This window comes from Penicillium pulvis (assembly GCF_028828015.1).
Source record: "Penicillium pulvis strain IBT 33274 chromosome Unknown contig_10_segment0_segment0, whole genome shotgun sequence".
NCBI classification, from domain to species: Eukaryota; Fungi; Ascomycota; class Eurotiomycetes; order Eurotiales; family Aspergillaceae; genus Penicillium; species Penicillium pulvis.
This window is the reverse complement of record NW_026643071.1, coordinates 2222847-2236998: the sequence shown is the minus strand read 5'-3', so window position 1 is coordinate 2236998 and position 14152 is coordinate 2222847. Positions and strand designations below refer to the sequence as shown.

The 14152-nt window shown below is 48.5% G+C and overlaps 5 protein-coding genes across 5 annotated transcripts; 3 read left to right on the top strand and 2 right to left on the bottom strand.

Moving 5' to 3' along the window:
- Positions 1-81: 81 nt before the first annotated feature.
- Positions 82-1935, top strand: N7503_000855 (fungal specific transcription factor domain-containing protein; the record flags this gene model as incomplete). The annotated part of the gene is made up of 4 exons (XM_057060416.1): positions 82-107; positions 160-524; positions 585-1495; positions 1546-1935. 4 exons carry the CDS (start codon positions 82-84, stop codon positions 1933-1935), a joined length of 1692 nt encoding a protein of 563 aa, XP_056927339.1.
- A 3079-nt stretch (positions 1936-5014) lies between these two features.
- On the top strand, positions 5015-6567 carry N7503_000854 (uncharacterized protein). Its single transcript, XM_057060415.1, has 3 exons — positions 5015-5691; positions 5745-5930; positions 5982-6567. Exons 1-3 carry the CDS (start codon positions 5239-5241, stop codon positions 6303-6305), a joined length of 963 nt encoding a protein of 320 aa, XP_056927338.1. The 5' UTR covers positions 5015-5238; the 3' UTR covers positions 6306-6567.
- Positions 6568-7424: 857 nt separating this feature from the next.
- N7503_000853 (uncharacterized protein) lies at positions 7425-8588 on the bottom strand (the record flags this gene model as incomplete). Its single annotated transcript, XM_057060414.1, has 1 exon — positions 7425-8588. One exon carries the CDS (start codon positions 8586-8588, stop codon positions 7425-7427), a length of 1164 nt encoding a protein of 387 aa, XP_056927337.1.
- A 540-nt stretch (positions 8589-9128) lies between these two features.
- N7503_000852 (TCP11 family protein) lies at positions 9129-11070 on the bottom strand (the record flags this gene model as incomplete). Its single annotated transcript, XM_057060413.1, has 2 exons — positions 9129-10133; positions 10186-11070. The coding sequence occupies 2 exons, from the start codon at positions 11068-11070 to the stop codon at positions 9129-9131; spliced, it is 1890 nt and encodes a 629-aa protein (XP_056927336.1).
- A 1381-nt stretch (positions 11071-12451) lies between these two features.
- On the top strand, positions 12452-14118 carry cp9 (putative serine carboxypeptidase; the record flags this gene model as incomplete). The annotated part of the gene is made up of 2 exons (XM_057060412.1): positions 12452-12749; positions 12806-14118. Coding segments are annotated over 2 exons (1611 nt in total), but the record flags the coding sequence as incomplete, so codon positions are not given.
- Positions 14119-14152: the final 34 nt, after the last annotated feature.

The following is a 14152-nucleotide window of genomic DNA, read 5'->3' as shown; positions in this document are numbered from 1 at the left end:
CTCCAACTCTCCTCCATTTTCACCGCAAATTCACCGCAAATTGAAAGAATTGAAAGTCTGGCCTATCTTATTTTTGACCTGATGGAGCCCGACAAGTATCTTTCAGGGTAAGTTACCTTCTGAGCTTCAGACCTCTCCAGACTTCCCCAGATTTCCCAGACTTCCTTGTAACGGAATCTCACGGATACACAGCGAGACCCCCGCTCCAGATAAAGTGTTTCTTGAAGCCTGCAACATTTATTTCAGACATTGTCACAACAAACCATTTGGATTTTTCAATGCCACTTTCTTTTATCAAAAAGTCCAACAAAACCAAGTCCCTCTCCATCTAAAACTAGCCTTGATTGCCTCCGCCACGCGCTACTCGTCGCGCTCACAATGGATGGAAAGAAAACGGAGTACGATTGACAGCTATGCTCGGTGCTCATGGGAATTGATTACGACATCCTCCAACCCACTCGACAAAGATGACGATGTGGACGTCATACAGTCTCTGGTGATATTGGCGGCTATCGATTTGACCGGTGAGTAACTGGCCATTGGAGTACCCTGAAGAGAACCAGACATGCTAAGGTGTGTCGAAGCGGGCCGGCGTCGACAGGCTTGGGTGAAAATTGGCATGTCGGTGCGAATCGCCCAAGACTTAGATATGATGATGGAGCCACCTTCCAATCTCCCTGAGCTCGAGCGCGACGAGCGACGCAATTTATTTTGGTCGCTGTACATTCTAGACCGCTTCGTATGCTGCTCTTTCCAACGACCACCCGCTATTCACGATGTTGATTTGCACCTCAACCTGCCGACACATTATCGCTCTGAAAAACGACTACCCTCTTTATCACTCAGTGAGCTGTTCAACGAGAAGGTCCGGAGTCTTTCGCCTCGCTCAGGAATGTTCGGCATCAGCATTGGGTTTGTTTCGTGCTTGGGCCGCACTACCAAATACATGATGAGCAAGTTGAGGTGCCAGTCAATACCTCCTTGGACCTCTGGCTCTGAACATGCCTTGATACACCGGGATCTGGAGTATCTGAAGCAGCTTGCTGTACAAAATGGTCCCATTCCCGGCGCGCCAATTCAATCACCGCCCCAAAATAATTCTCCGAAACCCGACCGGGAGCAGATCTCACATATGGTCCTCTCCCATACGCTATATCATTTATGCCTTTGTATTCTCAATCATCCCTTCTTGATCGGGCTGAAAATTGAATCCCGTTCACATTCCGATATGCCATTGATATGGCTAGAAGATACGCGCAAGCGAGCTCTATCCAATGCTGGGTCTTTGATCACAGTCCTCCTTGAAGCAAAGGCTGCAGGGTATATGCCAATCACCTCGATGTACAGCTACAGCATGGTGCTAGCTAGCACGATCCATGGGATATTTATGCATTGCGATAATGCTTCAATCCGTCAAAGCTCAGCAGAAAATTTGAAACCTGCCTTTGAATATCTTTCCGAGATGTTTGATCTATGGGACAATGCGCATATCATGGTACGCAAACTTCCAGATCATTTATAACGTTGCTAACATCTTGGTTCTAGGCAAGCGCTTTGGAAAACTTCATCACCCATTGTCCAAGATACAGCGAGATACTTCTACGCAACGAACCATGCACGAGTGAACTCACCACAACAGAGACAACTATCTTGAAATACGTTGTTGATTATTGGGCAATGATGGATTCTCGGAATCCGGTCTTCCAAGAGGCTTTGTCAACAGAATCTGCAGACCGCCAAGTGACAAGTCCGGACTGCCTGACTCCTCCAACTTCGATTCCCATGGACGACAGTCCGGATAGACATTATACAGCAATTGATGTGGACCCGGACATTTTGGTTGCGTATCCACTTCCAGTCATTTCCCCGATTCCATCAGATCATGGCTCACCAAAATGGGATTGGGATCAAGAATTGGACTTGAGTCCTTCATGAATTGATAATGGAAACACTGTACATATATTACTCCAAATTTTCGCGCTCGAGTGCCTGCTTTTTCTGGGGCGTAAATGAATCATGTTTCACTTCAAGAGGAATGCAAGTTAATAGCCTGTAGGTAGTAGAGATTTTATTGTCGTGTTGAAAATTGGATAGAAATTTAAAAATCAGAAGAATATAGTCGACAATATTGAGATAGTTGTGAGCTCAGGTGAAACCTGATAAGCCTCCACCCTGAATGATTGACCTTGGAACCTCAGCTACCTTGAAAACAAACCAAAAAGGAATCATGGACAATCTATATACGCATATTGTGAGTCCGATGGCATAACCCTGGAGCTTTCTCCTGCTTTCTATCTCTATACTAATCTCCTAGTATTGCCTCTAGTCTTTTCTCTCTCCACCTCTCCTCTTTCCTCGCTAAACCTCTCTCATCTCCTTTCCTTTCCTCTTATTCTTCTCCATTCCTCTCCTGCTCATCCATGATATCTCTCCCCATCATCTCCTGCTCTTCACTTGTCTTCCATCACTTTTTTCCCTCATTCCTTATCCTACAATCATAATCTGAGCGGAGCCCATTAACTCTTCAAACTCTTTCCAAATAGGGTCCATGAAGCAAATGACTCGCGACGACAGTCAATCTTTAAAGGAGAAGAGATCTTTTGCATTTATGGCCCGCTCGAGTGCCATGGTAACGAAACTGCTGCCCATGCGGCGCATTGGAGATCGCACGCATAGGGTCCAATATGACTGTTCATCCCCAATCTTCTTTATCTATACATTGGCCAAAATTGGGTAACTGCTACATACTCGAATGTCAAACAATCAGTCAAATTGACCCTTCAGCCTACAACTTCCCACACGTGGGTTGGGCTGGCAGCAATGGAGGCAAATCATCGATTTCTACATTTACGTTCGCTCTGTTCTGCCTGGGATATACAGGTGCTACAGGCGGTTTGAGTACCAGAAGCGAAGCTTTGGTACAACGAGTCAATGCAGCATCTGGCTTACTTAGGGAAAGAAGAGCAGTCCCTAAAAGGGGGCTGAGGAATTTACCGAAAGATATCTAAGATAAATCAACACCGAAGTGACGAATATGCGACACCTTGGTATCATATACCTCGCGACCATACCCTTTGGACACGACATCGATTTTCTTCCTGTGACAGAAACGCTTAGTGCTGATCAGAAGATCTAGGGGTGTCGAAACATGAGGGATGGAAGTGATTAGTTAGAGCTCTATATGGCTAGGCAGATCAGAAGCTGATGGTTGATCTCGACTAATGAAGCCGTTAAAAAGGGAGAATAATTCAATGAGTTAACCAAGCATGCTCGAGCGCTGTTCAGTGACCCAACTAGCCAGAAAGCCCTCATGAGCTTGATTGGGCGGCAGGTACTTGTCTGCAGAAACATCAATAGAAACCCCCTTTTTGGGAAGTGCATAATGCAAAAAGAGAGGACAATGAGAACACTGGGATTACCTCTACCTTTTTTATGAGAGTGCGGAGCTCCCTCGAAAGCTTAGCCTCTCCTTAAGGAAATTAAGAATTAGCCCGAGGGGTCGAGAATGTAGCAAGAATAAGGGGCCGTAAGCGATCATACAACCTAATCAAATCTGAGCATACCCGGTCGGTTAAATCTTGTGCACCCCTGCTTAAACATATATTACTCTCGGAGCCATTTGATGGGAGTGGCGGAACAACCCAGCCCATCGGTTCTGACGTCTAGGTTCGGCGATGGGTCCCAGAGCAGTCTTCGAAACACACTTGTCAAGATAGTCATAAAGCGAACCAAAAGAGAACCATCGTTCATCATAAATTTTGCTGTAAATTTCTTCAAACCAGCGGGGTGTGGTAGTTGACCCCTAATCGAGTAGTAGTGAAGTCCCCGGTGTTTCAGGATGGAAAGCTTCTCCGTGCACATGGATGGACCCTGGCAATGACGAAATAGCTCGAAGTGACTCGAGCATAACTCGTGTTTACATAGACGATCTGACAGATCCAATATCCGAGAAGCAGGTGAAGCGAAGACGTTAGAAATAAGAATCTTGGAAGAAAGGTCCAGATCAGTGAGGTGAGTCGATATGTGGCTGGACCGTAACTCGGTTCGCATCCTTTAATCACCATAATCAAATCTGTCCCACCTAGCACGGCCCGTGTCTAGCTCCAAGGGTAGTAAACAGTAGGTTCCAGAATCCAGCTCTGTGCAAAGTGCCGTCCACCCCCACTCAGCACGGGTGACGAGTGTAATTTTCTGGAACCTTCATCTAGTTCAGCCGTTTGGACAGGTCCAGAATTCCCTGGGCGACTATCTTCATATAACCATATTATCGTGGGACCGGACGGGATGAGTATTAATCTCGGGGCTGGAGAGAAAAGGGACCCTGGATTGAATTTCCAGTGTCAGTGGCGGGGGTTTATGTGAAACACTCGGTAGATTAAGGTGTATGGTATTATACGGGCCGATTACGGCCTGAAACACGGAGGGCTCGGGGATCTTGTTATCATTTTAGAGTGGATTTCTCAATCCTGATCCTACTCCCCACTTTCCATTCAAATTTTCAGTCCGTGTCGCACTAGTTACTCGCTACCCCCTGGGTTGAATGTTTTTGTAATGTGGAGAATTTACTGGAAAATTTTACTGTTTTTTTCCTTCCTCTTTTTCCATGCTATCACAGCTGACCTGTGTTGACCACTGATCATAGGAGATCAAATTATGGTGTCAACGTGCGCCACAGCGCCAGTGACGGGTGGCCGTAATCTCCGGTCATTTTATTAGACGAGGGAGAGATTAAAGGCCAAAGTCTAATGGTTTGATTGGTGCGGACCCAGTAGTGTGTATCCTGTGGTTCACCAATCAGAGCCCTGTGCCTGAGACGTGTGTGGGGCGATATAGATATCGTTAAGTACTGGATACGCCCATCTGTCATACTATCTGCTCCAGATCCACTTGTACATAGTACCACGTACACGTTGGCCAACCTCTTGGCCCATCACTCTACACTTAAAGAATCGATATTTATTATGCCTAAAGTAGCCCCACTCGGCTTGACCCGGTAATACCAATACAGTCCAAGAGCACATTCATTAACTTCTAACTTCCTCTTCTCTTCCTTTTCTTTTCTTTCTCTTTAAGCTTGTAGCTCACCTTCTCTTCACACTCTCTGGTTCAGAGCTTCTTTCAGTCACTCTTTTTTCACTGTGAATTGACTTCACAGCCCACTTTCTTTTACTACAACTCACAAGCTTCTCACTTTTCACATTTTCAACCTTACGACATTGACTGTCTGGAATCATCACAATGTACACACTCAACACTCTTTCTCTTGCCGTGGTCGCTTCTCTGGCTGCTCTGGGCAGCGCAGAGATGCATGGCCTGCACGCCCGCCACCTGAACCACGCCCGTGGTATCAACGGCACTACTCCCTCTGGCTCGCTCCCCACCACCTACGAGACTGTTTACCCTACTCCCGCTCAGACTCCTCAAACTCCTTCTGGCAAGCCCGCCTACACCCCCTCTGGCAGCTTCTCCTACTCCATGACCAGCTCCGTGCCTGTTCCCCTTGGCACCGGCTCCGTTGGCTCCAGCATTGTGGCCTCCGCCTCTGCTTCCCAGTCTGGATCTGAGGCTCTTACTACTGATATCAGCACCACTGATATCACTCTCACCTACACTCTCGGGTCTGGAACCTCGACCAGCGTTGTTACCACCACCATTGAGAAGACTATTACTGATGTCCACACCGTCTACCCCGTTAGTTTAATCCCCAATTTACTTGCATGTTCAATTTACTAACTACCACATAGACTGCGGCCTACACTGCCCCCATTGAGAAGGGACACGGCCAGAAGCCCGAAGAGACCACCGTCGTTTACGGAACCCGGACCAAGACTCTCACCGTTGTCGAGGCCCCCACCGACATTGTCACCGCCGGCAAGGGCGAATGCCACCAGGCCACCGTGACTGTCACCGCCACCGAGACCGTGACCGTTGTATGTATCCAACCTCCAATATCAAGACAAGACGAACACTGACCTTTTCAGACTCCCACTCCCAGCTCTGCTCCTGAGGAGTCCCACCACAGCGAGGGCGCCCAGCCCACCACCGCTGTCGAGTCCGAGACCAGCGCCGCCGCCCCTAGCGCAACCCTGACCACCAGCCGTCCCCCTTACGGCAACGGAACTGCCCCATACCCTTTCACCAGCATGACTCCCACTCCCTCCGGCTTCGCCACTAGCTCCATCCCCATCCCCTCCGGCTCGGCCAGCATCAAGCCTTTCCCCAGCGGCCCGGCTCCCAGCGGCCCTGCCTCTCCCTCCGGTACCCCCGGCAGCTTCCCCCACGGATTCCGCCGTCGCTACATCTAAGCGATTGTTTAAATCCGTTCGAGGGACATGATGAGCTAGTCGATGATCGTGAGAGTTAGACTTTCGATTTGGTTGTTCTGTATTTTTTGACTTATTCGTGCATCTGCATGCTGGGATTGTACCTATTTCATTCTTTCTGGTTAGGGGGGTCTTGGCCGCAGATCTGCTTCTATTTTCCACATGCGTGGATCTTTTTTTGATTAATTTCTTCCATGGGATTTCTTCCGATGATGTCACTTCGTCTCTATTTTCTTTCCTCTTTTTTCAGGCTGTGTGCATCATGACAAGTTACGGAAATCTCGTGTCCACTTATCTATATTTCTCTTCTTTCCTTGCCCTTTCTAGTGAGATATCCTTTTGATATTCTCGTTTGGATTCGGATTATTATCATCTTTTTTGTATTGCAGCTGGGTTCGTGGCCTGAATTACGCGGTCAGTTGTTTGATCGTCGTGTTTACTTGCTTATTATTAGATGTGCGTGCTTATGCAGGGGATGTTGCGCGCGACGTTTGTACATTTCTATAAAATTGCGATTTGCCATTCTTACTTTGTCGGTATTGATTCTGTTTTGGACTTGGGTACTAAATTGTATGACTTTACCCACTAACACTCCATATCGTAGTTCGTACTCTATATTTTTACACGTAGAATATAGCTTAGGCTGGTGAGTGGACCTGTCGATCCGTCGATCTTCGGTGGAGCCTGCATTGGAGGCTGGTGTGAGGCGGTGCTGCAGAGTCGAGGCTTGGTTGACGTTGTAATGACAACGATTACTGGTTACACATCCTCAACGAAATTTCTTCTGCTTTGCGACAAAATAGCTTTAAATCACACATAAAATGTCGGATTGGTTTGCATAGAATGTTTCATTTGTCTGTCAGAAATTTATCTAGGAAGCCGCGGTTTTTGGATATAAAATGTCCCTCCTTATCGAATCCTGAACCTTCTCTTCTATTTATCCACGGTTCCCTTCTTTTTTCTCCTTGTAAGTCGCATTGTCCTACGTCTATCATATTCAATAAGGCAACAAAGCAGAGAATGGAGATATGCATGTTGACAATCGGGGTATCAAATCTAAATATCAAAATGAGACATGTACATAAACAACCTTGGAAGACGCTACTCCAAAGCCTTAATCCCCTCTCTAACAATCCTTTCCCTCATAACCTGCCACTCCAACCAAGTGACACCCTGCAACAAACAATCGGCCAAATCATCCAACTTCCCAACATCCCCATTCCCATTCTTCTTCGCCCGCTCTCCTCTCCACTTCCGCACATAAGCACCCGCGATTTCTTTCACAGTATCATTCTGCCCAACAACAACCTTCCCAGTGAAGCCTTCATTAGGCCCCGACAACGAACCCTCAACCCAACCACCCACAATCCCAATCTTAGCTTTTTTAACTTCCCTTGCTGTAAGCCTTTTCCCAGCATCTGACACTTCACTTCCACTGTCGGTGCTGATTTTAGTACCACCAGCTCCAATCTCATCCCAAAAGCCCACGACCCTCTTCGGCTCAACACCCTCAACAAGAATCCCATTCAATCCCCGTTCCTGACGTAAAGTATGTAAGATAGCATAAAGCATGCCCTCGAAAACACCAACTCGTAAAGTCCATTCTTGAACTGCGCTGCTTCCAGCAGAGCGGAAGCGTTGGCGTTCGATCAGAATGTGAGTTGGGTTGTAGGTTGATAGGAGGGTTGTTAAGAGGTTGTAGGCTGTTGAGGCGTAGGTATTTGGGGAGTATGATTCTTTTTCTTTTGTGATGGGATTTAAAATAGATTCGAAATCTGATATTGAGGTTGCGGATGGGTTTGTGAGGTCTGACAATCCGTCTAGAACAGATAGGCGTTTCCAAGCTTGTAGCTCTGGTATAGCTTGTTTTGATCGTTCGATCTGTTCTTCTCCAGAGATGGAGCTAGTACTGATCGAAAGAGGACATGGAACGACCATAAACGCGAAAGCAAGATTTCGGATTCCCATATCGATACTCAAAACTCGCCACTCGCGCGAATGTGATTCATCGCGCTGTTTAGATTCATGCACAGCTTGAACATTATTCCACAATTCACATCGAATCCGTTCAACCAAGACCCCCTTCGTCCCAGAGGACTGGATTCCCGTCGCGCGAGCAATGCGCTGTAATTGTACTGATTTCAGCGATGGCAACCAAGGCATGAACTCAGATACCGATGCCGATGCTGGTCCCAGAGGCTTCTTCAAAGCTGTGGCTGCAGACCGGGACCGGGATGCCGCGAAGAGTGTGGCTGAGAGGCGCATTCTGTACACCGGTGCCCTTCTGCAGATCGAGATCTGTGATCGGAATGTTTCGGATGGCGCTATTTTTATCTCAGTTCATTGGTTGCTTTTTCCAGATTCGATAAATTGAAGATGGGGATGCGCGCCGGAATTGATGAAGTTGATGTTGATCTGCCGATCGATGCACGGACCGTTACTGCACGCGTCGATTAGCTTATCTCACATTCTCAACTTTTCCAATCTCTAGTTTCGAGTTTAATTATAGATTATTTTAGATTTGATTAAGTTGATTTTGATTTGTATACAGTTAGAATTTTGTGGTAAGATCAAGTCCAAACAATGCTGAAATTGAGAAACCGAAATCCAGAGCGCCTTCTATATCGCAGTAAAGAATTCCCAATAATAAAGCAGTAATAAGCCCCCCATATTTGTCCAGCGCCGGTGTAACGCCACGGTGCCATGAGGAGAACGCCAATGAATCCAATGCAGGCGCTGAATAACAGTCAAGAATGACAATGAACAATGAAACACAAAAAAGAAGAGATGAGAGCCAACTCCGAATCAGACAAATGCCGAAGGACCGACATCTAGATCCGCAATCTCATCTCGGAGGTAAAGCAGAGGAGCCCAAACACGCCAATGCAAAACACCCACATGAGCAAGACGCATCCCAATACGCTCGATATCGTACTCCGACGGCGTAGTAGTTTGCGCCAACCCACCGGTCGAACTCGTAGGATTGACCGCAGCCGAAGGCGCAGCAGAAACCAGCGGTGCAGAAGGTGCAACAGCGCGCTGCGACTCACAAATGGCCAACGGCGAAAGGGGCAAGAATTTCTTCGCCGAAGCGATAGTCGCAGCCAGGACCTTCTCGCGAATTCCATCCTGGAAATGGCGGAAGAGATCCGACTCGTTGGTTAGATGCCATTCCAGCGCTGCCTCAATGGGTGTGATGACTTCGTCTTCGACGTCGTCCATGCCACAGGCTAAGCAAGCGAAGCGGGCGATTTCAAGCGCTATGCTCCGCATGTTTTGGTACCAGTGTGCGCCGCCACGGAGGTCTGGGTCGTCATCTATTGCGCTAGGGATGTGGCCGTTCGGGTCGATGCCGTCTTCCATCAAGGATTGGATGCGGGTGCGGAATGTTAAACATATTTCTTCGCGGCCGCGGAGGTAACGATTTTTGGAGTGGACCCAGGACTCGAAGATGTACCAGGCTATTTCGAGATTGATGAGATTTTGAATTGTGGCGCGGAGTTGCCAGAGTCTGTCGGAGTCGAAGAGGAAGGTTTCGGGGAATTCCGATGGAGGTGTGAATTGGAGGAGTTGGTCGGCGATGCCGCATAGGAGGGCTTCGAGGGGCTTGAGACCGTCGTCGGGTTGGGTTGGGCTCTTGAGCGCATCTTCTTGTTGGGCACGGTTTCGTACATCTAGGTACCAGAGACGGGCGGGTTCGACCTGGAAACTTCCGCGACTGATTTTGCCCTCGAAGTATTCTTGTAGGAAAGGGACTGTGTCTTCAATGAGAAGAACGCGGAAGGTACGTATCTGGTGGTTCGCAACATCCTATCGGGCTTGATTAGTGGTGCTTAAATTGTGGAGCCAGTGGAGTCCGTACCAGTTTCATAGCCTCCAAGATCGCAAAGAGGGTCGTCAAGCCATTCACTATCTCTTTTGGGTCTTGTGACTGGGACCCTTGCGTGATCTGTTCAGCCATCCGATCCGCCCACTCATCCCGCATCGGTGCACAATGCGTCTTGAGCAAAGCCGCCATCCACGTCGCTAGCGCATCCATATCGAGTACGCCCTTGCGGATCTGCTGCATAAGCAAGGGCACCTCTAAGTTCTGCATGACGCTGGGATGATCTCGCTCCGGAACAAGGGTCTTGATTACTTCCTGCAGAGTTTCGAACATGGCAGGCAGCCGCGGCTCAAATGTGCGTTGTGAGCTCCCCCGGCTCTGCTCCTCGTCGGGGTTAGCAGCGTAGTATGCATAGATCGCAATCTCCGTCGCCATCGAATCCCAGTACGCGGTCGCATCTTTCCGTTTCCGGTTTCCCTTCTCGCCATCTAGATCAGGCTTGAAATGTAAGTCGCGATCGAAGTTGGCATCCATGCGAAGATTGATGTTGTTGATGATGCATGGCAGATCGAGTTCACTCAGCGTTTTCTTGGTCACTGGTGGCTGACGCCGAGCTTTGCATATTAATCTTTGATCCCGAGAACTTAATCCCAGAGCTTTGGGGATGACGATGGCCTCTGGAGACGGCGAGGGCTCCCGGCGTGGCGTTGCGGGCGCTAGCGCAGATTGCTGACGAGTTCCAGGGGGGTATGTAAAAGGTGACTGTCGACGAAGCGGGTTGGAAGAATTATCATGGCCGTGAGAATCGCGCCCCTCGTTCTTGTGATACTCTTTGGAGCGGCCGCCTCCACCATAGGCGTCTAACGGGCCGTCGGCACCCTCCTCTTGGGTCCGGGCCTCCTTAGTCCCCTGAAGATCCATAATGAAGAAAAAAATAGACAAAAGGACAAAACGGGCCGATCTCTTCCTAAGTTTCTGTTAGATAAGGCAATTATTTTTTTTTGAGTTAGGGTGGCGACCAGCGCCCTGCGCCATCCCCCCCCAACTTGCAAGGAAGCAAAGTTGGTCTCAACTCGAACGCCCCTTATGCAACTCTTTTTTTCGAACTTACCTCTTGTTTTGATCGCCTTGTTTGCCTCAGGCAGGCAGCCAATCCGCGTTGCCGACAAAGTGATGCAAGTGAGCTGTCAATCGTTGTGGAGCCACCGAGGAAGCTTGGATCTGCGGGCGATCGGCCCTCGTGGTCCAGACTCCTATAGTTGGATGAAGAGATTTCAGGGAGATTCCGCTGTCTGACTCCTCCAGAAGTAAAGTGTTGAATCACAATGTGGAACAGGTTCGGCCGGCTCAAGACATCCGGGAGCAATTTCCCGTATACAACAACGAATTAGACCCGTGTCGAAATAGATCACGATTGAACATTAAGAGAGCAAAAAGATCAAAAGAAAAAGAGCAACGATTAGAAAAGCGACCGGGTTGGCACTGATATAGTCGAACACAGAACGTTTTCAAGAAAACCAATGACGGATTCGGGTGGACGCAACCATCACATTCCACTGCTGCTACCCGGACCCAGAACTTCGATCATGCCCCTATTCTGCACCACAGAACATCACATCCAAGGAAAGAAAAAGGAACTTCTATCGAAAAGGGGAATAGGGTTTCAAGGGGTCTTTCCGAATCCCGGATCATCTCAACGCCTCACTTTGAGGACGCATGGGCCACGTGAGGACCCCGAATGGATTGGCCGGGGAGCCACTCTGGCTAGTTGACCAGCTTGGTCAGATTGGCAATTTATTCGGGTACAGATCAATCGGTTCAATCATGCTTGACTTGATCTGTCGTACGTTTAGACTGCAATCTGGAGATGAGGATTACTGTAGATGATTAGTCAGGTGGTTGCGTTCGGTGATGTGGTGCCTTATACCCCAGGCATCAACACTATCCCAGAAACGATCGACATCATGAACACCCACTCTATACAACTACGTAGTAGACCCCCAAAAATAGACAACATCATGCAAATTGTGTGATCAAATCATATTGATCAGGCTAGAATGATTTAATTAATCAGTTTCAACCTGAGATTCCCCAACCGGATAGCAGTGCTTCCCAATTGGGTGTTCTATAGAACTAATCGCCCTCATCTCTATTGACCTACAAATCGGGAGCTTCAAAGAAATTATACACTTGAAATCTTCTATAGACCCTTCACCATGAGGAAAACTCATGCGATTTCAAGCTTCATATATAATCATCATGAGAATTCTATATTTTAATCCTTGACTCTTACAGAAATTAGATCATTGCAGATCGTGATCGTCACAAAACGCGGTCAAGCGGTACAGCACAGACAGACTCCACCATGAACATCGTCCTTTTCTACTATCTTTTCCAGGTGCTGTGGGCAATTCCCACGCTCGTCCTATCTCATACTGCAACATACTCCAATTCCTCATTCCAAGTTTCCAACCTCCCAGATAGCCCCGCCCTACCAACCAGTTGGGCCGGCCGATTGCCGGTTCCGGGAAGCCAGGGCAATGAGATCTTCTTCTGGTTATTCGATGCGGAAAAAACGGTATACGATGACAACTTAATCAGTAAGTCCGATCTGATCTACCCTTAGCTCCACAAATGCAACACTAACACTCCACAGTCTGGCTGAATGGTGGCCCCGGCTGCTCATCGCTCATAGGCCTCGCAACAGGGAATGGACCCATTGGCTTTGCAGGGGACTCCACTCGCCTCGTTTCCAACCCATACTCGTGGACAAAGCTGGGTCATGTTCTATACGTTGATCAACCTGTCGGTACGGGCTTCTCGCTCGCCAGTTCTCTCGTGAGGACCAATGAACAGGTGACAGCGGACCTGGCACTATGGCTGCGTGCACTTTTCAAGCAGCTCCCGCATCTCCAATCGAAAAAGGTTCATCTGATGGGCGAATCATATGCGGGTATCTTTGTGCCCTACCTCGCCTCCGCCCTGATGAAAGGCAACCATTCATTTCCAATCAATCTCCGCTCTATGTCCCTGGGTGATGGGTCATGGGGCAATGCCGCAGCAATGTCCTCGGTGGCGATTGGTACATACATGCACTCCCAGGCATCTCGCCTTGATGCACCAAAGAAGATCCTGGATACATTCGCACTGGCAGATGAATTCTGCAAATTTGACTCCGTCCTAGAAGCCGCCCGAACATACCCTCCTGTTGGCAAGATCCAGATCCCAGGTAACCCCGAGTACGTCAATTATCGTCGACGACTCCGCCGCCGTCGCGACACAAATCTCGGTATCCTAGATGGATCATGCGATGCCAACGTATCCACACCACATGAGGTCCTGAGTTCAATCTTTAATTCCTCTTGCTATGGACCCTGCGCTACATTCTCAACTGCTGAGAACTACATGTATGCCCGATCAGCTGAAGACTCAAATCCGCCGTGCTTCAGCTTGTACGACCTCACACACAACTGCAAAACCATCAACCCAATCCCGCTACTCGAAAGGTACTTCAGTCGCAAAGACGTCCAAGCAGCTCTGCATATCCCGGACAGTGGTACATACACCGCATGCAACAATACCATCCTCTCAACCCTTACAGAAAGCGAATTCGTCGAGCCGCCCGAGTACGCTATTCTGCCTTCGCTTGTCACGGCCCACAATGTCTCACTGCACATATACAATGGCGAGATGGATATGTTGATCAATCATATCGGTGCCGAGTTGTCAATTCAGAACATGACTTGGCGCGGTTTGCAGGGATTCCAGAAGAGGCCGACTAGACGATTTTATGCCAATGATGCGGCGCCTACGGCTCGGTCGAAACAGAAGGTGGCTGGGACTTGGGCTTCGGAAAGAGGCGTTTCATATCATCTTTTTGAGGGTGCTGGTCATAGTGTTTTTGCGACCAAACAAAAAGAGATGTTCGCTTTTGTGCGTGATGTTGTGGTTGGAGGGAAAGCGAATTGATCTTGTTTCGTTGTGGGCAGTGAGTCGATTCTTG

Excerpts from the sequence above, each read along its gene's own strand:
- N7503_000854 (XM_057060415.1), top strand. The coding sequence starts at position 5,239 with ATGTACACACTCAACACTCTTTCTCTTGCCGTGGTCGCTTCTCTGGCT. Across the intron at positions 5,692-5,744 it reads ATGTCCACACCGTCTACCCC|ACTGCGGCCTACACTGCCCC; the intron begins GTTAGTTTAATC and ends ACTACCACATAG. Across the intron at positions 5,931-5,981 it reads CCACCGAGACCGTGACCGTT|ACTCCCACTCCCAGCTCTGC; the intron begins GTATGTATCCAA and ends TGACCTTTTCAG.